This window comes from Punica granatum, chromosome 5, assembly GCF_007655135.1.
Source record: "Punica granatum isolate Tunisia-2019 chromosome 5, ASM765513v2, whole genome shotgun sequence".
NCBI lineage: Eukaryota > Viridiplantae > Streptophyta > Magnoliopsida > Myrtales > Lythraceae > Punica > Punica granatum.
In genome coordinates this window covers 22,084,485-22,107,075 of record NC_045131.1, presented here as the reverse complement: position 1 = coordinate 22,107,075, position 22,591 = coordinate 22,084,485, and the positions used below count along the sequence as shown (strand labels likewise).

The 22,591-nt window shown below is 40.5% G+C and overlaps 2 protein-coding genes across 2 annotated transcripts; one reads left to right on the top strand and one right to left on the bottom strand.

The window, feature by feature from the left end:
- Nucleotides 1-10,385: 10,385 nt before the first annotated feature.
- Nucleotides 10,386-11,263, top strand: LOC116209062. Its single transcript, XM_031542626.1, has 2 exons — nt 10,386-10,534; nt 10,684-11,263. The coding sequence occupies exons 1-2, from the start codon at nt 10,386-10,388 to the stop codon at nt 11,261-11,263; spliced, it is 729 nt and encodes a 242-aa protein (XP_031398486.1).
- Nucleotides 11,264-20,165: 8,902 nt separating this feature from the next.
- On the bottom strand, nt 20,166-21,133 carry LOC116207809 (putative invertase inhibitor). Its single transcript, XM_031540904.1, has 2 exons — nt 20,658-21,133; nt 20,166-20,531 (listed from the first exon to the last, which is right to left on the bottom strand). The coding sequence occupies exons 1-2, from the start codon at nt 21,065-21,067 to the stop codon at nt 20,366-20,368; spliced, it is 576 nt and encodes a 191-aa protein (XP_031396764.1). The 5' UTR covers nt 21,068-21,133; the 3' UTR covers nt 20,166-20,365.
- Nucleotides 21,134-22,591: the final 1,458 nt, after the last annotated feature.

Here is a 22,591-nt window from a genome sequence, read left to right as displayed (position 1 = left end):
TTAGGTAGTATATTCTATTTAGATATAAATATATTTAGAATTTGATATTAATTTCAATTTTAGCTCTAGTCAAGAGTCTTACTCCGTTTGGTTTCGCAATCGAATTTTAAAATTTTAACTCTAACTTTAATTCTACTCACTATACAACAAAAATAAACTCTTCAAAGTCAAAAAGGTGGGGCTCATACATAAATCCACATACACCTCCATTATACTCAAATCAATTTTTAATACTAAATTTTCTCAACTATTCATTACTTTTTCATACTTTTTCTCATAATTCAACAAAACAATCATTAAAACTCAATTAAAATTAAAACTCAACACATCTCAACTCTAAAACCAAACACACCTTAAAGTCTTCTTATTTTGAAATAATTACTTGTTTTGTTTTAGAAAGTTGCATAGTAAGAGTCTAGATTCTAATTTCCTATTTTAGTGTCTTCTTATAGGCCTATATAGATGTAGTCCATCTCATTGTACCAGAATGCTAGAACTTTATATATCAGTATCAATAGTATTTCTTAGCAAGGTTTTCTCTTTTATCGTGGCCCTTTTGGGTGTCATTCATTGGGTTTAGATGTGTTCTATTCCCTTCGAGTCTAAATTCAGATTTAGGCGCGAGAAATCGTGATCCACGCTGCATTACAATTCCTTTCTCCTCTCCTAATTTCCACCTCTCCCCTCGACTCTACCTCTAACCCCTAGTATCAGTCGTCGACGTCCCTCATGTTGGGAATTGGAGTATGCCCTAGAGGCATTCTGTCATCAATTCTATAATATGACATATATTTCATTATAATACGAGGCATTTGTGTTATTGTGTAGGTTGCGCTGAATATTAATTTTACACAATAACTTCCTTGGAATAGTAGGTTCAACAGGCATCAAGTGTGACTTGATTGTGAGATCCTGTAATGACTGAACACTATTCCTAAATGTCCATAGTCAAAGTATTATCGTTAATTAGGAAAACGATGATGCGGTTAGACTAGTGTGGGTGTAGATTGATGACCAAGTCTCACAAGTCATGGATGTAGAGACATCGAGTCACACCGCAGGTATACATTAGGAGTAATGTGTACTGGACTGACCCGTCATGAGACTGCTACATGGGTCGTTACGTGACTGTCATTAGCAGATCTCATAGTGACTATGGTACAATGGTCCTTTGACTTGAGGTCATCATAGTTTCCTACATGTAATGTCGTATACTTTGATACTGTCAAACGCCGCCGTAACAGGCTGGTTATAAAGACAATTATTGGGTATACCACAGAGCATGGAGAGGAATGTGAGTGACCAAGATAGGATTTGTCCCTCCTACGTAATGGGAGTGATATCTCACGGCCGCTTGGTGGGCAAAGTCTATAAGTGTATGCATACCCAAATGAGTCGATATAAGGATATCGATCTCATTTGTTCTGATAGACTTACCCGGTAAACCAAGAAAAAGAGATTGAGCCATACAAGGATGACAACGACCATGCCTTGGGCTCAATAGAGATATAGAGGACAAAAGGATTATACTGCACGGTAACATAGGTTACAAGGTTCGTCGAGAAATTGAATTTCCGATTACTTGAGTAGTAGTGATGCATTGCTAAATGCCGCTCACTATTTGTAATATTGAAATAGAGATTTCAATATTACTATCAACGAAATTGGGAATCTACAGGGTCACACACTACGACCAAATCGACGAGATACTTTCGAAACACTATAATCGTCTAATAGAGATTAGATGATTTAAGGTGTAATCGATTAATCGGATATTTAATGAGATTAATTTACCGATTAACTAGACCCGATTTACTAGATTAATTGGACTTGATTTATACACGAAATAGAGACGCACGGCGGCACGAAATAAAGCCATTTGGCTTTTGCATGGACGGCCATATAATGGCATGCATGCATGGCCACATAGAAGGCCATTTGATGGCCATGGTGCATGACCATGCAAATGGTCAACTCCATTGCATGTATATATATACATACATGATGGAGAATGGCTGTGATTTGTTTTTGGTCAAAAATGCATATGATGCATTTGTAAGTCTCTTATGTAAGTGTGTATGCATATATGTGTATGAACGTTCAATCGAATTGTTCGATTCGAAGAGGTCAATTAATGTAATAAAGATCGGAGTCGTATCGGTGTTTCCTTCGAGCATTGGCCGCTAGCACCGCCGATCTCAAAGTCCCGTTGAGGAAGTCGGTGTGGATATCGGTAGAGGCGTCACGCGTGGGACGCTTGGTCGATGGTTTAAAGATTCCAGGTACACTTTATCTATTCCCATTCTACTAGTAGGTCTTGGGATCTAGTTTCACGGGTATGAAATTTTGAATTTCTATTCCTTTTACGCTTCCGTAGGCCCCGTGAAACTAGCAATTGGTATCAGAGCCAAGCTAGTAAGAATCCGAATAGATAGAAGTATGAAATAGGATTTTATGCTTGTTACATGTGTGCTTGGTGCTAGCATGACTGTTAGACCTCGACTAGGCTATAGTTGTGTTAGTATAATGGTTGTACTTGCATGACTGTTAGTGGTATAATTGTTATACACATGAACTATTATGTAATGGTTACATAATAGTAAATGGTGAGATCGATTTAAATATTGTTAAAACCCCTCAATAATATTAAATCCATGGCCTTCCATCGTGTAACGCTCGTCAAGACCAAGATTGACAAGTGTGTAGACCTAGCCCTCGCAGGATGCCTTCATCTATCCTAGTAAGGCGTTGTGTTTATCGATGGGTCAGACTTAACTGAGTAAGCCTAATAGGATTAGGAGTTCAGAGGCAAGGAGTTGGGCGTCAATCTACAAGGTAGATTGGAATAAGGTGTTATTCACCAAACTAACCAAGTTCTGGGAGTTTCAGCCCTCGCTGACTCAGAACTTGGTGAAATATGGATCTTGGACCGCTATGAGAATGAGATTCTTCGAATCAATAGTGAGGGTCATTGATTTGATAAAAATAGTGGGAGCAATATTTAATAAAGTCCTCATTAAATATTGCTATGTCATAATACTTATTCTGTGTATTTCTGTGGTAGTTTCCATGGCAGTAAACACATCTAGTGCCTTCTGTTTGCGATCAATCCTTGATAAGGAAAAACTATCCGGGAATAATTTCTTGGATTGGTACCGCAACTTGAGAATCGTTCTCACTCAGGAGAAAAAGTTATATGTCTTGGAGCAATCTCTTCCTGCGCCACCGCCTGACAATGCCACCCGAGCTGAGAGAGATGCTTACAGGAAGCATCAAGATGATGCCGTGAGCGTTGGATGTCTCATGCTAGCCACCATGGATCCGGAGCTTCAGAAGCAACACGAGCACATGGGGGCGTATGATATGATCGTACATCTCAGGCAGCTCTATCAAGAGTAGGCCCGGCATGAGCGGTTCGACGTATCGAAGGCACTTTTTCAGGCAAAGTTGACTGAGGGCAGCCCGGTAGATCCTCATGTACTCAATATGATTGGGTACGTGGAGACTCTGGGACGACTAGGATTTCCTCTAGGTCAAGAGTTGGCCACAGATTTAATCCTGCAGTCGTTGCCCAGCAGTTATAATCAGTTCGTCATGAACTATAATATGAATGACTATAACAAATCATTGCCTGAACTGCTTGGCATGTTGAGAACAGCTGAGTAGGATATCAGCAAAGGGACACCTGTTCTGATGGTCCAAGGGACCAAGAAAAAGGGCAAAGGCAAGAAGAAAGGCAAGAAGGCTAAGGGCGCATCCAAGTGTGACTCGGGTGCATTGAAGCCCAAGGCCAAAGTGGCAAATGATGATTGCTGCTTCCACTATGGCAACAGTGGCCATTAGAAGCAGAATTGCAAGGTATACCTGGAGGAGTTGAAGAAGAAGAAGGGAAGTGAGACTTCCATTTCAGGTATCAAAGTTATAGAGATCAATGTATATACTGCTTCTACATCTTGGGTATTAGATACCGGGTGTGGTGCTCACATTTGTGGAAGTGTGCAGGATCTAAGAAACAGTAGATCGTTGGCAAAGGGCGAGGTGGACCTACGAGTTGGAAATGGAGTAAGGGTTGCTGCATTAATTGTAGGGACTTATCACCTGTCTTTGCCTACTGGGCTTGTACTGGATCTTGACGACTGTTATTATGTGCCTGCTATTAGTAGAAACATAATATATGTTTCTTGTTTGGACAAGAAGGGATTTTGTTTCACTCTCAAGAACAAGTGTTGTTTTATGTACATGGATGATGTATTTTATGGCAGTGCACATTTAAGTAATGGTCTATATGTTCTTGATCTAGACACACCCGTTTATAACATGGAAACCAAACGGCTCAAGTCCAATGATTCGAACCTGACTTACCTCTGGCATTGTTGTTTAGGCTATATTAGCGAGAATCGCATCTCCAGACTCCATAAGGATGGATTACTGGACTCGTTTGATTTTGAATCAATCGAGACTTGTGAATCTTGTTTAATGGGGAAAATGACTAAGGCCTCCTTTACTGGAAAGGGTGAGCGAGTTAATGATCTTCTGGCTCTCATACATACTGATGTATGTGGACCAGTGAACAAGCTTGCTAGAGGTGGGTATCTCTACTTCATTACATTTACTGATGATTTCAGTAGATTTGGATATGTGTATTTGATGAAACACAAATCCGAATCCTTTGAAAAGTTCAAGGAATTTAAGAATGAAGTGGAAAATCAGTTGGGTAAGAGTATTAAAGTTCTTCGATCAGATCGAGGAGGTGAATATTTGAGCTATGAGTTTGCTGACTATATTAGACAGTGTGAGATTCTATCCCAACTGACTCCACCTAGTACACCACAGTGGAATGGTGTAGCTGAGAGGAGGAATCGAACATTATTAGATATGGTTCGATCTTTGATGAGTCATGCAGACTTACCGGACTCCTTCTGGGGATATGCTCTACAGACAGCGGCTCTCATATTAAACCATGCTCCGTCGAAATCAGTTGAAAAGACGCCATATGAGATGTGGTATGGGAGGCGTCCCAATATGTCTTTTCTAAAGATATGGGGTTGCGAAGCTTACGTGAAGAAATTATCTTCGGATAAGCTTGGCCCTAAATCGGAAAAATGTTACTTTGTGAGGTATCTTAAGGAAACTCGAGGATACTATTTCTATAATCCCACCGAGGGCAAAGTGTTTGTCGCTCGAACTGCGGTATTCCTTGAGAAAGAGTTTCTCTTCAAAGGAACAAGTAGGATGAAATTAGGACTTGGGGAAGTTCTACCACAAAATGACATTGATCAATCGACGGGTAAGGTTGCAGAACAACCACAAGGTGTTGTGGTACAATCTTCTACACAGGTGACACAGGAGTCTCGTAGGTCTGGTAGGATACGTCATGAGCCCGAGATATATGGATTTCTCGTGACTCAAGATAATGATGTATTGCTCGTAGATAATGATGAGCCTACAACCTATGCAGAAGCCGTGACAGGCCCAGACTCCGAGAAATGGCTGGAGGCCATGAGATCTGAGATGGAGTCCATGTACATTAACCAAGTATGGACTTTGGTTGATCCACCTAAAGGGGTAAAACCTATTGGGTGTAAGTGGGTCTTCAAGAAGAAGACAAACATGGATGGTAATGTGATTACCTTTAAGGGTCGACTAGTGGCGAAAGGTATCAGACAAGTTCATGGTGTTGACTATAACGAAACCTTTTCCCCATTGGCTATGTTTAACTCTATCAGGATCTTGCTTGCAATTGCAGCTTACTAGGACTATGAGATCTGGCTTATGGACGTCAAAACTGCTTTCCTGAATGGAAGGCTCCTCGAGGATGTGTACATGACACAACCTGAGGGTTTTGTCGATCCACAAAGTGCCGGAAAGGTTTGTAAGCTGCAACGGTCTATTTATGGATTGAAGCAAGCTTCTAGGAGCTAGAATCTTCGCTTTGATGATGCAGTCAAAGAGTTTGGCTTCATTAAGAATGAAGATGAACCTTGTGTTTATAAGAAGGTTAGTGGGAGCATAGTGATCTTCTTGGTGTTGTATGTCGACGACATACTTCTGATCGGGAATGACATTCATTCTCTACAGTCTGTGAAGATCTGGTTGGGAATGTGTTTCTCCATGGAAGACTTAGGTGAAGCTACCTATGTGTTAGGTATCAAGATATATAGAGATAGATTCAGGAGACTGCTTGGCTTAAGTCAGAGTGCATATGTAGATAAAGTGCTTCGGCGCTTTAGCATGCAAGATTCTAAGAAAGGATCGCTACCCATGTTACATGGCATAAGCCTTTCAAAGGCTCAGAGTCCTTCTACTCAGGAGGAGAGGGATCGCATGAGTAGGATTTCATATGCATCAGCTATTGGATCCATCATGTTTTCCATGTTATGCACTCGACCCGATGTCTCGTATGCTTTGAGCATGTCGAGTCGGTACCAATCAGATCCAGGTGAGAGATACTGGATCGCAGTAAAGAACATCCTTAAGTACTTGCGAAGGACTAAGGAGATGTTCTTGGTATATGGGGGCGAAGAAGAGCTCGTTGTAAGAGGTTACACCGATGCTAGCTTCCAGTCCGATAAGGACGATAGTAGATCGCAATCAGGGTATGTGTTTTGCCTCAATGGAGGTGCTGTGAGTTGGAAGAGTTCCAAGTAGGAGATAGTAGCCGACTCTACCACAGAGGCCGAGTATATCGCTGCCTCTAACGACGCAAAAGAGGCCGTTTGGATCAAGAAGTTCATAACAGAACTTGTTGTGGTTCCGAGCATCGCATACCTAGTGGAACTCTATTGTGACAACAATGGAGCCATTGCGCAGGCTAAGGAACCCAGGTCTCACCAGCAATCCAAACATATACTCAGGCGCTTCCATCTCATTCAGGAGATTATCGACAGAGGAGATGTGAAGATATGCAGAATACCAACAGATGAGAATCTCGCAGATCCACTTACGAAGCCTCTTGTACAGCGCAAGCACGAGGCTCACACTAGATCCTTAGGCATTAGGGATATGCCAGATTGGCTCTAGTGCAAGTGGGAGATTGTTGGGAATTGGTGTATGCCCTAAAGGCAATCTGTCATCAATTCTGTAATATGACATATATTTCATTATAATACGAGGCATTTGTGTTATTGTGTAGGTTGCGCTGAATATTAATTTTACACAATAACTTCCTTAGAATAGTAGGTTCAACAGGCATCAAGTGTGACTTGATTGTGAGATCCTATAATGACTGAACACTATTCCTAAATGTCCCTAGTCAAAGTATTATCGTTAATTAGGAAAACGATGATGCGGTTAGACTAGTGTGGGTGTAGAATGATGACCAAGTCTCACAGGTCATGGATGTAGAGACATCGAGTCACACCGCAGGTATACATTAGGAGTAATGTGTACTGGACTGACCTGTCATGAGACTGCTACATGGGTCGTTACGTGACTGTCATTAGCAGATCTTATAGTGACTATGGTGCAGTGGTCCTTTGACTTGAGGTCATCATAGTTTCCTACATGTAATGTCGTATACTTTGATACTGTCAAAGGCCGCCGTAACAAGCTGGTTATAAAGACAGTTATTGGGTATACCACAGAGCATGGAGAGGAATGTTAGTGACCAAGATAGGATTTGTCCCTCCTACATAATGGGAGTGATATCTCACGGCCGCTTGGTGGGCAAAGTCTATAAGTGTATGCATACCCAAATGAGTCGATATAGGGATATCAATCTCATTTGTTCTGATAGACTTACCCGGTAAACCAAGAAAAAGAGATTGAGCCATATAAGGATGACAACGACCATGCCTTGGGCTCAATAGAGATATAGAGGACAAAAGGATTATACTGCACGGTAACATAGGTTACAAGGTTCGTCGAGAAATTGACTTTTCGATTACTTGAGTAGCAGTGATGCATTGCTAGATGCCGCTCACTGTTTGTAATATTGAAATAGAGATTTCGATATTACTGTCAACGTAATTGGGAACTTACAGGGTCACACACTACGACCAAATCGACGAGATACTTTCGAAACACTATAATAGTCTAATAGAGATTAGATGATTTAAAGTGTAATCGATTAATTGGATATTTAATGAGATTAATTTACCAATTAACTAGACCCGATTTACTAGATTAATTGGACTCAATTTATACACGAAATAGAGACGCATGACGGCACGAAATAAAGCCATTTGGCTTTTGCATGGACGACCATATAATGGCATGCATGCATGGCCACATGGAAGGCCATTTGATGGCCACGGTGCATGACTATGCACATGGTCAACTCCATTGCATGTATATATATACATACATGATGGAGAATGGCTGTGATTTGTTTTTAGTCAAAAATGCATATGATGCATTTGTAAGTCTCTTATGTAAGTGTGTATGCATCTATGTGTATGAATGTTCAATCGAATTGTTCGATTCGAAGAGGTCAATTAATGTAATAAAGATCGGAGTCGCACCGGTGTTTCCTTCGAGCGTTGGCCGCTAGCATCGCCGATCTCAAAGTCCCGTCGAGGAAGTCGGTGTGGATACCGGTAGAGGCGTCACGCGTGGGACGGTTGGTCGACGGTTTAAAGATTCCAGGTACACTTTATCTATTCCCATTCTACTAGTAGGTCTTGGGATCTAGTTTCACGGGTAGGAAAATTTGAATTTATATTTCACTCCTCCACTATCGACCCATCCCAAACTCATTTTTTTCTCTCTATATTTTCTTCCACTTCAGAGGCTAGGAACAGGGGCTTCAATCGAAGCCCCTTGTAACCCAAATCGAAGCAACAAGGCTTCGATTGAAGCCTTGCTTATGCTGTTTAAGGCATAGAGGGCTTCGGTCGAAGCCCCTATGCTTCGAATCGTAGCCCTTAAGCTTGTGATCGGAGCTTGCTGCTGTAATTCGCAGCATGAGAGGGCTTTAATCAAGCCCTTTGTGCCTCAAATCACAGCAGTGGCCTTCGATCGAAATCCTTGTGCTTCGATTCGCAACATCATTGCTCAGAAATTAAAAAAGAAAAAAGTTAAAGATGTGAAATTTGGGTTGGTGGGAGTGGGGTGGAGCTGAAGGAACTGGAATGGAAGGGGAGAAACGCATGAGAGAGATGGTGTAGGAAGAAGAGAGATGGGAGAGACGAATTGTGGTTATTTCTCAAAAATAAAAAGTTTCGGGTTCATTTTATAATTAAAAAATTTAAACAAAAGGGAGAAACAAACAATAAATATTGTCACGTTGGACGATTCTGTTTAGTTCTTGACGAAAGCCAGATGGAAAGTCTCTTGAGGTGTGTGTTCAAACGGTTAAGATTTTATATGATGTAAAAAATATTTGAGAAGCACGCATGTAAAGTTTATTGGTCGGAGTATATTTGATAGTTTTGTCCCACAGGGTATCCAAATTTATCCGGGATTGGTTTGAGGGGCAAAATAAAATGACATGGGGCCATACGCACAGCGAGAGTCAATGATGTTCCAAAGCCAAAGCATTCCCAATCATGCCGACCGTCTGGATTATGCCAAAAGTCCAAATAAGAAAAAGCGGTGTCAGTCGTTTCGTTCGTCACATTCTAAGTAGCATATTATTGTTTTCTGGGCTAAGGAACAGTTCCGTTGTCCTTTTCCCGGACCCACAACCACCTTCCTTTTGGTCACCACCTTCCCCCACTTTCCCTCATCCTCCCCTCTCTCTCCCCGATACTGCATGTTACCCCTCTCCTCCGGTCCTCCCCTCTATCTTTCAAAATGATTCAATTAAGAAAGACCCCAATAAATAAAACATCGAGGAAGGGATCGTCCTACAGTATACATATCCTCTCCTAAGAGCTAAGACATTTTAAACTCGACTTTCGTTAGTGAAATTCTAGATTTTACTTGCCCTTACAAAAACAAATTTGTCGTAATACCATGTATAATACGGAAATAGATTTTTATTTCTTTATACCAGATATGTATAAGATATTAAAATTTTCTATTATAGAGATATGGTTCGATAACTATTTGAATTCCTAACGAACGGACTCTACCTATAAGTATATGGGGTTTCGAAAATTACCTTAAAGCATGTGACAATCTCGATCAGACTGATACGCGAACCGAATTAATTTTGGTCGATAAGCTCTCTCATGGGAAAAAAAAGAATATATTAAATTTTCCTGCAGCCCCAACAGCCGGAGTACTATATTCTCTCTCTGGCTCGCTGTAAAGTGCAAGCTCATCAGAACAAGACAAATCCTCCATTTTGTTCCCTGCTCATCAGATCTTCTCCTCTTCTTCCCCTTCCCCCTTGCCTTCCACTCTCTGTCACTCTTCCAATTCAATCCCGCAGGAGAAAAATGGAACCCAACAATTGAACTATATAGCTTCGAACCCAAACACCCATCGCCGATTCTTAGATGAGGTGTAAGAAACACCCCGTTGACCATAGCAGCTCCGTCGGCGTCTGCGCCACCTGCCTCCGGGAACGCCTCTTCGCCCTCATCGCCGCCCAGGCCAGTGCACAGCCCCCCTCCAACCCTCCTCCCCCGCTCGCCTTCCCCGCTCCGTCTCCCCCTACGTCGCCCGCCGGAAATCCGACGAACCCCGCGACCAACTTTTCCACGGGACTCCTCAGGTCGGCCCCGGTTGCCTCCCTCCGATTGATAAGAAGAAGAAGCATCATCGCAGGCTCTCTGTCCTCTCCCAATTGTTCAGATCCAGATCGGAGAAGCTCGGTTCGGATCCCGATCCTGGGGTTCCGGCTTCTCCCCATCGCGACTCGTCCCGGACCTCGACTTCCTCCCCCTCGTGGTTCTCGTTCATCCCCGGTCGAAGGAGAGGCCCATCGAGGCTTTCATCCGTGGGGGAATCCGTCGCCGCGAGCGAGAAGAAGAGCTCATGGGTGTCAGATCGCGGAATGTCGCCGGCGCGGGGAGCTCACGCAGATGGGGATTTCGACGACCCGTCTCCGTCGGGTAGCGGCTACTCCTCGGAGTCATCCCAGGGATGGAGGAAGACTCCGGCGCCCGGTGCCACTACTGCTAGGCGGTCGCGGCCGGTGTACCCGAGGAACATGTCGGGGCTGGCCTTCTGCCTGAGCCCGCTGGTGAGGGCGAGCCCGGGCCGGCAATGGAAGCAGCAGAAGGGAGGAGGAGGTGGTATGCAACAGGAAATCGGATACTCCGGCGAGATAAGGGCTTCTTCGGCGCGGCCGCACATCTCGACGGCGGCCTCCTTCTGCGCGAACCGGTCGAGGAAGCTCGCGGATTTCGGGAGGACGAACCACAACCATTGATCTGATGGACCTGACCACAATTGACGTTGACCCCACCCCTTCGGACGGCGGTGATTTCTCCGCCACGTTGCCTTGAGGTTTCTATTATTTTCTAATTAATTAACTTCTGCCTCCGATGATGATTCGTATAAGTGAAAATATTCTAATATGTACAATACTTGTCCATTTCTACCACACCCACATTTTCTTCTTTTATTTTTTTTTATTTGGTTATTATTTGTTATTTTTATCTCTGTATAATTGCAGTATATGGTTTTCAGTTTTTTTTTTTTTAATTTTGAACTGTCTGTACTACACTTTTGCTCTTTTCCTGACTTGTAATTGACATTTGAAATTTGTGCGAAGATGAATAGTTGGCGTATTGATCTATAGTTATTTCTGAATTGAATTATTTTATTCTAAGAAATGAGATTTAATGTGACATCACTCTAGATGTGAGATCAAGAGATCTTGATTCTCGCCAGGAATACATCCATGGCTCTTTATTTTCCCACCTATTGTCCTTTTTTTTTGGTTCAGTGGGTCTCGATTTAAAAATCAATTAATATATATTTTAATTTGAATGGAAGGGGGTATGATCAATGGGCTTAATTGGTCAAATCTCATTTATCCAAACAAAGATCTGAGGTACTATCGGTAATGCGAAGGATTGGTGATTTTGTTTTGTTTTGTTTTTTACTTTTATAGTAAGGCATATTTATGGTTGGGCATGCTGCCTTATATTTTTATCTGAAGAAAATATTGTATTTTGACTACTACTATCGATATGACTTATGAGAATATGTTGATCAACCATCAGGGAAGAAGAATATAAATCCAGTGGTGCAAGATGGACTGCTCACATATATTCGAGTAAGATAATGCGTCTGACAATCGTTTTTTTTTTTTTTTTTTTTGGTGGAAAGTAGAGAAGTGGTTTTCAATCTTTTATAGCTTTTCAGTTTGCTCCCCATTTTTTGTTTGGGTTCATTTTAGTCCATAAACCACGGTCACTTTTCTCTTCAATCCTAAGGTCCCTTTTTTTTTTTAAAATCGAAACGGTAATGAGGATCGGGCATTCATCTACAAACAAAAACTGATACAAGGAGAAAATGCCTAAGAGATGGTTATAAAAGCAGGAAGATCGGTAAATCCACCAAGACTAATGCAAAAGTATTTAAATGTGCATAAACACATCGATTAACCCAGATAGTCGAGTACAATTGCAGAAATTCTTCCTATAACGAATTCCTGATCTCAACCTCGTACAATGTTTCTACAAAGACACTAGTAAATCCTGGGAGGATGATCCTTAGCCTTGTCCATATTCCATGTAGAATATTACTTCTTTGTTGAACTTCGGGAGAAGCTTAATGGAGAAATAGTATACGGAGGAGTCTTGAGCCACTATCCGGGAGGAGGAGTTCTTGACAGAATCATGCCAACAGAATTAACAAAGAAAAACCAGGCCAGGGAAGGTACCATGAAGTCGACCAGTCCAGCTGAGCTAGGGAAGATGTCATGGGGCCAACTAGTCCCACAGAGCCGGGGAAGGCTTCTAAGAGCTGACCAGTCCAACTTCTGGGGGAAGGATCCATGGAAACCAACCAGGTCGGCGGAGCCGAGAAAGGCTTCAAATCGTCAACCAGTCAAGTTCACCGGGAAGGCTCCGAGAAAACCTACCAATCCAGCCGCTAACCACTTACAACGAGATCAACAAAACGAGGGAAAGATTCGAGGTGTCGCTTTTGGATTTGACCATCGACTTCACTCCAAATCATGTCCCCAGTACAAAAGGGATCTTGCCATTAGGCAATGAATCGATAGTGGCCTCAGATCAGATTTGAGGGGCATGGCTCCAAGCGGGAATGGGCGGAGAATGCGCACGGAAAGCGGGGGAAGCTGAAGATAGAGAAGCCACCAGAAAGCCTAAAGATACTCAATTAGACGCGTTTGGATTCTAATTTGTAAGGTTGAAACACTAATTAAGTCCATTTTACCTATTAGTCTAATTACTCATAATTAGATTCTAATTAAGCAAAATCGAACTCGATCTGACCCTAATTCACTCAGACCTAGGCATCATTCATACGTTCATGGGCCGCATACATCAATTGAAGCACAAATTGAAGGAATTGACTACAATTAGGCCTTATACAGAAGATAGGTAACTAATCAACAAAATTAGCACCTAATTAAGCCTAGCCAACCCCTAAATAAATAAATAAATCGGATCTCTGATCAATTCAGCAAATATTTTACAGCATGCTTGAGAGATCGATTTTGAGCTAATTAAGACTAACTGGACCTAATTAAACACAATTTCACACACACACACACACACAAAAAAAATAAAATTCGTGGCAGGATCTCTGTAGCTATCTTTTTCTTCTCCTCCCCTCTGTTCCGTCCAAAGCTGAAAGGTGGAGCCCCAGTGAAGCACATCTTCTTGGAGCCTTGTGGGTGTTGTGGAGCCTCGTGAATCCTCTTGGAGTGTAGTGTCGTAGATTCTGAACATTCTCGCTATTCGATTCAAAAGTTTAGGGCTTTGTGATGGGTTTTGAAGGCTTTCTTTTTATTGATTTTGCAGAATGGAAGAAGAGCCCGAGTACATTCACTATGGGTACACTCTCGAAAGTGCATCATGGTGGGACTTTTAAGGAAATAGATGGGGGATTTGGTTTACGTTCATGGGGCTGTCGTGGAATGGGATGTGGACCCGGACAAGATTTCTGGCGTTGGCATTGAGAAAAGAGTGAAAGGGATACGGGAGGTGTATGATGGTAATCTCGAAATGGTGTTGTATCGGGTTCCAAGAAAAAGGGTTAAAGGATGGATTATATAAATTGTGTGGGGACAATTCAGTCATTGGACTAATAGGGCACCTATATCAGCGTAAAATATGGCAGCTATATGTCAAGCATACACCAAAAGAAGCTTTTGAGGTTGATGCAAATAAGAGAGCAGAGATGGCAGAGAGACCAGAGAGACCAGAAAGCCTAGAAGGGCCTGGGGAGGGCACTGGCAAGCTAAAGGAAATTAATGAGGGTGCTGCTGGTAGGTTGCAAACTGATGGAGTAAATGCTGGTAGAGGGAATGGAGATCTGCAAATTGATAAGGCAGACCCGTTTGTAGGAATCGATGACACGGACATACTTAAAGCCATTGAATAACTGCAAATTGCTTTTACTATATCTGATGCAGAAGAAAGTGATGGTGGAGGAGGTTACCCAGATGGTGAAGAGAATAGTGAGACTGATAATGAGACTGATCTTGATTATGTGCCTGGAGATGAAAGTGAGGATGATAACACTGAGCTGACCCAAATTGGGGACCAGTTGAAGGCTACCAAGGAGAAGAGAAAAGAGAAGTTGAAGAATGTAAAGCTACATAAGGATTTGGAGACAGTTATAAAGGAGGCAACTCTAGACAAGGAGAAAATGAGAAAGAGGAATAGCAAAGAAGTTGTCGCTAGTAATCTGATGGAGGAGAGGAAGGATATCAGACATATTACCCCTCATCAGATAATGTTTGCAGCATTCAAAAAGAAGGATCTGATGAAGAGTTTATAGATAGTGAAGATGGGGAAACATTGAGAAATAAAGAACTTAAATCTCACTTCAGTAAGACAGGTACCTTCCCCCAATTTGATCCTTCTTCTGACACTCCCACTTTCAGTGTTGGGCAGTTGTTTGATGATGGGAAGCAATTCAAAGATGCATTTATCATTGTGCGCTGTGAAAACTCAAAGGAATTTATACTTGAAGAAGAACTGTACAGAGTATATATGAGCCAGATGTAAAGGAGATGGGTGTCCTTGGAAGATTACTGCTAGTTTTATGAAGAACCTAGGAGCTTACCAAGCGAGGAACTTGCTTGATGAGCGCACCTGCAGTTTGACTTTCAAGAACAGTAGAGTGAACAACACATTTTTGGGTAGACATACATCAGCACAATTAGAGCAGTGCCAACCATCAAGTTGATGGAATTCAAGAAGCTGGTGAAAGAGCAACTAGGCGTGGAGGTTTCTAGATTCCAGTGCAAGACAGCAAAAAAGAAAGTGAATGATCTTCTAGTCGGAGATAGCAAAGTAGAGTATGCCCTCATGTGGGATTATGCTGATGAGTTGAGGAGATCAAACAGGGGTTCCACCGTGCATATGATGGTGCAGAGGCCTATACCAACAGACCTGAGTGTGTTTGACAGATTCTATGTCTGTTTTAAGGCTGTGAGTTCAGGATTTATTAAGGGTTGTAGGCCAATCATTGGTGTTGATGGGTGCTTTTTGAAGACTATTGCGAAAGGGCAACTGCTCACAGCCATTGGTAGGGACGGGAACAACCAAAATGTTCCCCCTAACTTGGGCAGTAGTTCAGGTTGAGAGTCGTGACACATGGTCTTGGTTTCTGAATCTTTTAAAGGAGGACTTGAACTTCACAGATGGCTTGGGTTGGACAATAATATCTAATCAGTAGAAGGTACAAACTTTGTTTTTTTCACATTAATTTTTTATGGCCTCTATTGTAATTTACTTACATTGCTCTGAATCTATGTTTATTTGTATAGGGACTGGCATCTGCAGTAGCTGAATTGCTTCCCAATGCAGAGCATAGAATGTGTGTCAGACACATTTATGCTAATTCGGGTGGAAGTCACAAAGGTCCAAAGATACAAAAGCAGTTTTGGATAATTACAAAATCAACAACAGAAGCTGGATTCATGATGAACATGCAAGAACTGCAGAAAATGTCACCCCAGGCATATGAGGATCTTCTGCGGAGTCCAAATCCCAAATATTGGTGTAAGGCTTTCTTTAATCCAATGGTGAAATGTGATTTAGTTGATAATAATTTATGTGAAGCTTTCAATGGTAGAATTCTGGAAGCTAGGTGTAAGACCATTTACTCGATGTTAGAGGATATCAGAAAGTTGGTGATGGAAAGAATACACCCTTAGAGATCGAGTTGTGAGATTGGAAGAAAGATTTTGGTCCCAAGATAGACAGGAAATTGGATGAGAATTTGAGATTGAGTAGATATTGTCATATCGGTTGGAATGGTGAGGATGGGTATGAGATAACAGCTTGGGGCACAAAGTATGTGGTTGACATAAAGAGTATGACCTGTGACTATAGGGCATGGCAGCTAACCAGGATTGCTTGCTGCCATGCCATATGTGCATTGCTTGATAAGGGTAATAAACCAGAAGATTATGTCTATAGCTATTATAGAAAGGCCATGTTCCTGGAAGCTTATGGCAGAGTGATGCAGCCTGTTAAAGACCCAAAATTTTGGGAGAAAAATGACCTGTATGAACCACCCAACCCTCCAAAGTTGAAGAAGAGAAAAGGTAGGCCAAAATAACAGCGAAGGAAGACAGGACTGGAGACTACCACTGGAGATGATGGGGTTGTACAGATGTCTCACAAAGGGAAAATCAATTCTTGCAGCAGGTGCAAGCAGCCTGGACATAACAAGAGGAGCAAGAGATGTCCACTTGGAGGCAAGGCCACTGCACAATCAGTGAGCCCAAAATTTTTCGTGCTTTTATTTATTTATTTATTTATTATGAAAAGCATTACATTTGTTCTATATATTATATGAAGTTGGTAACCAAATATGGATCTCGATATAGGAAAATGTATTGGAATCATCTGCACCACCACCAACCCCATGTGAATCTTCAGTACTTGTTGCAGCAAAAGAAGTGGGAGGCAATAGCAAGGTATGTGTTTCCCTTTTTTACAATATCTCAGTGTAATTGTCAAGGAGGCAGTTGTTTTAATGTTAACTTAAAACTGTTTAAACTTGGTCATTTAGGGTGAGAAAAGGACTCTTGTGGATATTATTGGCAGGCAAGTTGCTAGGCCACAGAAGGAAAGATCAAACCCTGCATCAGCTAGAATAACAACAAAAAGAACAAAGACAATGGATGAGCTTAGTGCAGCCACAGGACCAGCTAGAGGCCCCTCAGCTGAGTCATCAACCCCTGGGACCATTCTTGAAAAGAGGTCAAGAACCACTCAAAACTGTATTGTAATGAACATAAGTATATATTGTAGATATGCAATGTGTTCATTTCAACTTCATATACAAGGTCATCCTTACTCTGAGCAAATGCAGCCTGGATGTATAGGAGAATTGATCGTGGGAGGGGAAGTTGATGACTCTAGGAAGGCACTGACTAAAAAAAAAAAATTGAATACCAAGCACATAGGAAATTGGCAAGAAGGAAGGTTGCTGCAATGAAGCTCAAAGGACAGCTATCAACTCAAGCAACTCAAGGGAGTTCAATTGGGAATTAGGGAACTAGGGACTATTGATTAATTAGGATTTTGGTTGATCATTTGTTGCATTTGGATGGATGATGGATGGTAGGATGTGTTTCATTTTGCTGGTTATGACTGTCTGAATACGCGCCTGATGAAAGACAATATTTTGGATCTTTTCATTTTGCCTAATGCGCGTCCTGTGAGACAAGAAATTGGATTAAGGATGCGTATGCCCTGCGAGGGATTCTTCTGTTGTAAGCAAGAGTGTTTCATGTAAGAGTTTGGTGCAGCATTTTTATTCATGATGTAAGAGCTACTATTTTGGAACTTAATGCAGTAATTCTTTTCACATTACTTTGGTCTGTTGTGGTTTGGTTGCATTCTGCATTTGAGCATTTTCTGCATCTTTTAATTCCATTTTAGCGTATGTTTGAGCAGTGATGCTTTTACTTTCTGTTTCTGCAGTAATGCTTTCACTTTCTGTTTCTACAGTAAAAAATTAAATTAAATTTTCAAGATGAGTACAAGCTGATTAAATTCAAATTCCTCACATTGAAACGCTGAAACAAAACACCTCAATACCTCAAACATTCTTACGCTTATACAAATATTTCAGCCCAACGATAATCCAAAAAAGAAACACACAACAACATATATTCGATTGTCCATGACTTAGACGATGAATCTTCATCTACAGCAACATCTGTCCATGACTCGCAATCCGCAGCTGTAGAAGTGGGAGCTATCGGAGATGATCGAAGGGCTATCGCTTACAATTTTTCTCCTTCATCCACCCATTTGGCCTCGACCCCGACTGGTAAGTGGTCAGCGAGTGACATTGCCCAAGAACTTGAAAAAATTCAAGTTCAGATCCAAGGGAACCGAGGATTCTGTGGTTCCACTGTTTTCGAATCAAAGGATTTGGGGTTCTTTCGAAGATGAGGTCGACTGGAGGATTTTGGGATTTAATTTCCTCTCTGGCAGGTTAGGATGAAGCCGTTTGGGGGTTGGGAATTTTGGGCTGGTTTCATTTTTGGTTTTTTAATTTTTTTCCCTTGAAAATGATACATCATTTAAAGAATTGCCACGAACACAATTTAAGAGCCACGTTTAGAAAAAGAAAAAAAGAAAAAAAGACGGTGTTATCTCCACGTGTACAGTAATTAACGGAGGGGACCAACTGTTATAGGATTGAAAATTTCAAAATGAAACTTATTGGACTAAAGTCTAAAAATTTTAAAACTTATAAACTTTCGCCGCACTTCTTTATTTATGATTTTTCTTTCATTATATTAAGTCTTGGTCTCGTCTGTAATTGAAAAAAAAATTAGAACAATAACAAGAACTTCTTGCGTAGACATATATTTTAATCACTTTTATGGGGTGCAAGTTGCAGCAAGACATATATTAGTTGCTGAAAATTTAAGTCTACGAAAAGGAATGCATTAATCACAAATCGCTTTACGTGAAAGTCACGAGAAAGGCAACAACAAACAACATTCTAATATAAGCTCCTTGTTTCATTCCAGATAGATGCATAATTTTTTTTTTTTAAAAAAAAAGTTGGATATGCTGGCCTAGCAGATGGTCAAAATTAATAATCTGTTTATAATCGACAGTAAGCTCCTTCCTCTTTGCTCTTATTGGATTCATAGTTGAATTTTAAAATCTTACTTTAACTTAATTCTACTCATAACAAAACAAAATTCTACACACAACAAAATAAATAACTCATACAAAATCAAAGGGTGAATCCCATTTATACTACTCTTTTTCAAAATCAAAATCACATAATTCATACAAAGTCAAAGAGTGAACCCCATACATAACCATTTATACCACTATTTTTCAAAATCTGATTTTAAAATGTTGCTTACAAACCAAACATAGCATAAACTCTGATTCGTGTAAAATGCAACTTGGTTTAAACACGAAAACATACTACTTAAAATGTGCATTATTGGCATCTTCTCCAAAATAATTTACTTATGTTTAGTAAGATTTTGTAACATGATAATTAGTCATAGTCACAAGCTGGCAGTACACTTCCAATGAAAGGCGTAAATTTAAATACAAAGTACTTTAAAGAAAAATGAAATAATAGGCTAAGTATGATCAAAAGTGGTAGCCCAATGATTCCAAATTTACTCTCAAGTGATTTGATAACCTCAATGTCCCAAATTCAAATCTCATCTATCCATTTGTATCAAAACATTTGTTAGAAGTGTGTTTTTGTGTTCGGGAACACCCACTTCTGTGAACTATAGACCTTTGGTAGTATTATGTTGACGGTTCAGTGTTTGAGCTGATTGTTTAATTTGTCTGATATACTCGTAATTGAACACGAGAGTCCGAACATTGCGTAGCAGGGGATGGTAAGGTCGTCACCACTATTGCCCACTATTTTTATTTAGCAAAAAAAGAAATAACAGGCCAAGTATACGCATTTAAGTAGAAATACCATATAGTATACCGATGTTACCATGACTATTAGTCATGTTATAAAATCCACTATTTCTATAGGTACTGGAGTTATAAATTACTTGAATTTTTCCAATAAAGTCGATATGTGTCACATGACTTGCCCAAGTTAAAAAAATAATATATATATATATATATATATATAATATATAGAGCAAATTTCTACAATAGTTAACACAAAAAAAAGCATTTATATAATTAGATATGAAAAGTTGACGATTAAAATTTGCAAAGGGCCTCCAACAACATACCATTTGTTGGTAATCAGGCCAAAATAAATAAAGAATTAATTGCAAAGGTTAAAATTCATGGCTGGTCATTGGTCATCCCAAGATACAAAATGAATGCGGACAATATAGACATACGTACACTCAACGAGGGAGCATATTGATAATCGAAAGGGCCAAGGCAGAGAGCTTAAAGGCGTTGTCGTTTCTCTTCTTCAGAGGCGACACCAGCTCCTTTTCCTCGAAGCCATCCTCGCACGTCGTGGCCGCGTCAATCAGCGAGCTCACCTCCACATTTGCATCATCGTATCTGTCACATTTATATCGATCAGACCAAGTACGAGAATTAATCCGAAGAAAAGGAATTAGATTGACTTGATCATCCACCGTCGCACAAACATAAACATCAAATTATGAAATGGCATTGATGAAGTACCTCTTTGCTTGGTAGTCTTGGACGGCTTGCTTGAGCGTGGGGACGGCATCCGAGTACAACTCCAGGCAGTCATCCAAACACGACCAAACGTAGGGGTTTATCTTCTTGTTCTTGAGGAGGTACTTGATGTAGCACCTCGTGCTCGTGACATTTCCCCATATGAGCTTGATGGAGATGAGGCCGAGCTTCTGGAGAGTGTCGGCGCAAAGGCTGTTTGGGGCTGACTGGAGAGCGCTCACGCAGAAGCCGTAGCTGAGGTTGGGGTCTTTCTGGGCGGCTTTACTACAAGTCTCTGGGACGAGCGGGTTGGTGGCGGGGGCTTCTGTAAAGTCATCGTAACCGGTGGCAGCGATGAGACAGAAGGAGAGGAAGAGTGGAAGAGAGGAAAAGGGCACGAAGGGAAGCTTCATGGTTGATCGTGTCGTATTGCAATGGGGATTGGGTTTTCCTTTGGGGAGATCATTGTGTCGTGGGACGTATTTATTTTTATAGTTAGATACGGTCCCTTTATTTGATGAGTATGGGGACAAATGGGCCTCACTTCTAAGACCCTAATTAATGGTCGGGTTACTTTATTTGCCCTAATTAATTAGAAAGAAAATGCATCCACTTTCCATCCATTTATTTTTTTCTATTAAATTCCGGATAATAAACACAATATATATTTGCTTGAAGAAGGAGGACATCGTGCTGTTGTACGCACCTTTACCAAAAATCAAGAGGTGTGATGACTTTGATTAATTCTCGTAGTGAGACTTTTCCTATCATTTTAATTTTATAAATGAATCTCGTTTATAACAAAAGGAAAAATACACATTTTTTTCGGTGTGTACTTTACCATCTATAAGTCTAATGGATCATGACTAATTCAATTCGAGCGGAGTTGATCCATTAAGAGGTAAAACTCTTCTAATCAATTTTTTTTTCCATTTACAAGACTCGAGCTTGAGACCTTATTTAAAAAAATAAGTATCAAACTACTTGAATCGATCATTGTCGGTAAAAATACACATTCTTTTAGTTTGATGTATGAAAAAGTACACAGTTGATTCCTTTCGTACATATCCCTTTTTTTTCCATTTTAAGTCTCTAACTTTGCATGTTTTCTTGATTTAGTCACTTTCCTCTTTTTTTTTATTATATATTATTATAAGGAAGATTCGTGAGTTTATGAAATAAAAATCTTTATAGCTAATAAAGGTAAGATGATCAAAAAAATAAAATGGCACATGTAGTCTGTCTCACTGAATATCGAGCATGACATTGGTTCTCTTTTATCTTTATTGTTTAATTTATTGTTAAAAGAAAAAAGCAAACCTGAGATTTTTAAATAAGATAATTATTTTCAAAAATGAAAAAGAGGTAGACACAACTGATTAGATATGAGCATTGATAAAGCATTTTCATAGCGCTTCTCATTGATCAAGTAGATCCTATTCAGCACGAAAAAGAAAAAGATTAAGTAGATCATAAATAAAGCAAAGAGAGTTTCATGGAGGAAAATAGCCATTTCATGTATGAGTTGCGCAAGTTGCATCAATCGGGTTCTTAAGAAAAAATTACATCAATTTGGTCATTGGTCATATCAATTTCGTCCTTAGCCACATGAATTCGGTCATTGGTCACATCAATTTAGTCATTAGTAATATCAAATTGATTCTTGATCGCATCAATTTGGTCCATCAGATCGAAACATTAATTTGGTCCCTCATTCCGTTATAATGTCATTCTTGTTTAACTATGTTGAAATGATCCGATTATTAAAAAGGTCATTCTGATGATTTTTTATAACATCATTTTGGTCCTTTTTCTTACGACTCTCCCTCATTCCCTCTTCTTTCTACTCTAAATGGTGGTCGAGCGACAACTTTCAAATCTTTCGTTCTCTTCGCTTGGACCTCCAATGGACGAGTTACTTGTTTCTATGCAATTCT

Coding starts and splice junctions, on each gene's coding strand:
- LOC116209062 (XM_031542626.1), top strand. CDS start 10,386: ATGAGGTGTAAGAAACACCCCGTTGACCATAGCAGCTCCGTCGGCGTC. Junction 10,535..10,683: donor CCGCTCGCCTTCCCCGCTCC/GTCTCCCCCTAC, acceptor CCAATTGTTCAG/ATCCAGATCGGAGAAGCTCG.
- LOC116207809 (XM_031540904.1), bottom strand. CDS start 21,067: ATGAAGCTTCCCTTCGTGCCCTTTTCCTCTCTTCCACTCTTCCTCTCC. Junction 20,532..20,657: donor CAAGACTACCAAGCAAAGAG/GTACTTCATCAA, acceptor TAAATGTGACAG/ATACGATGATGCAAATGTGG.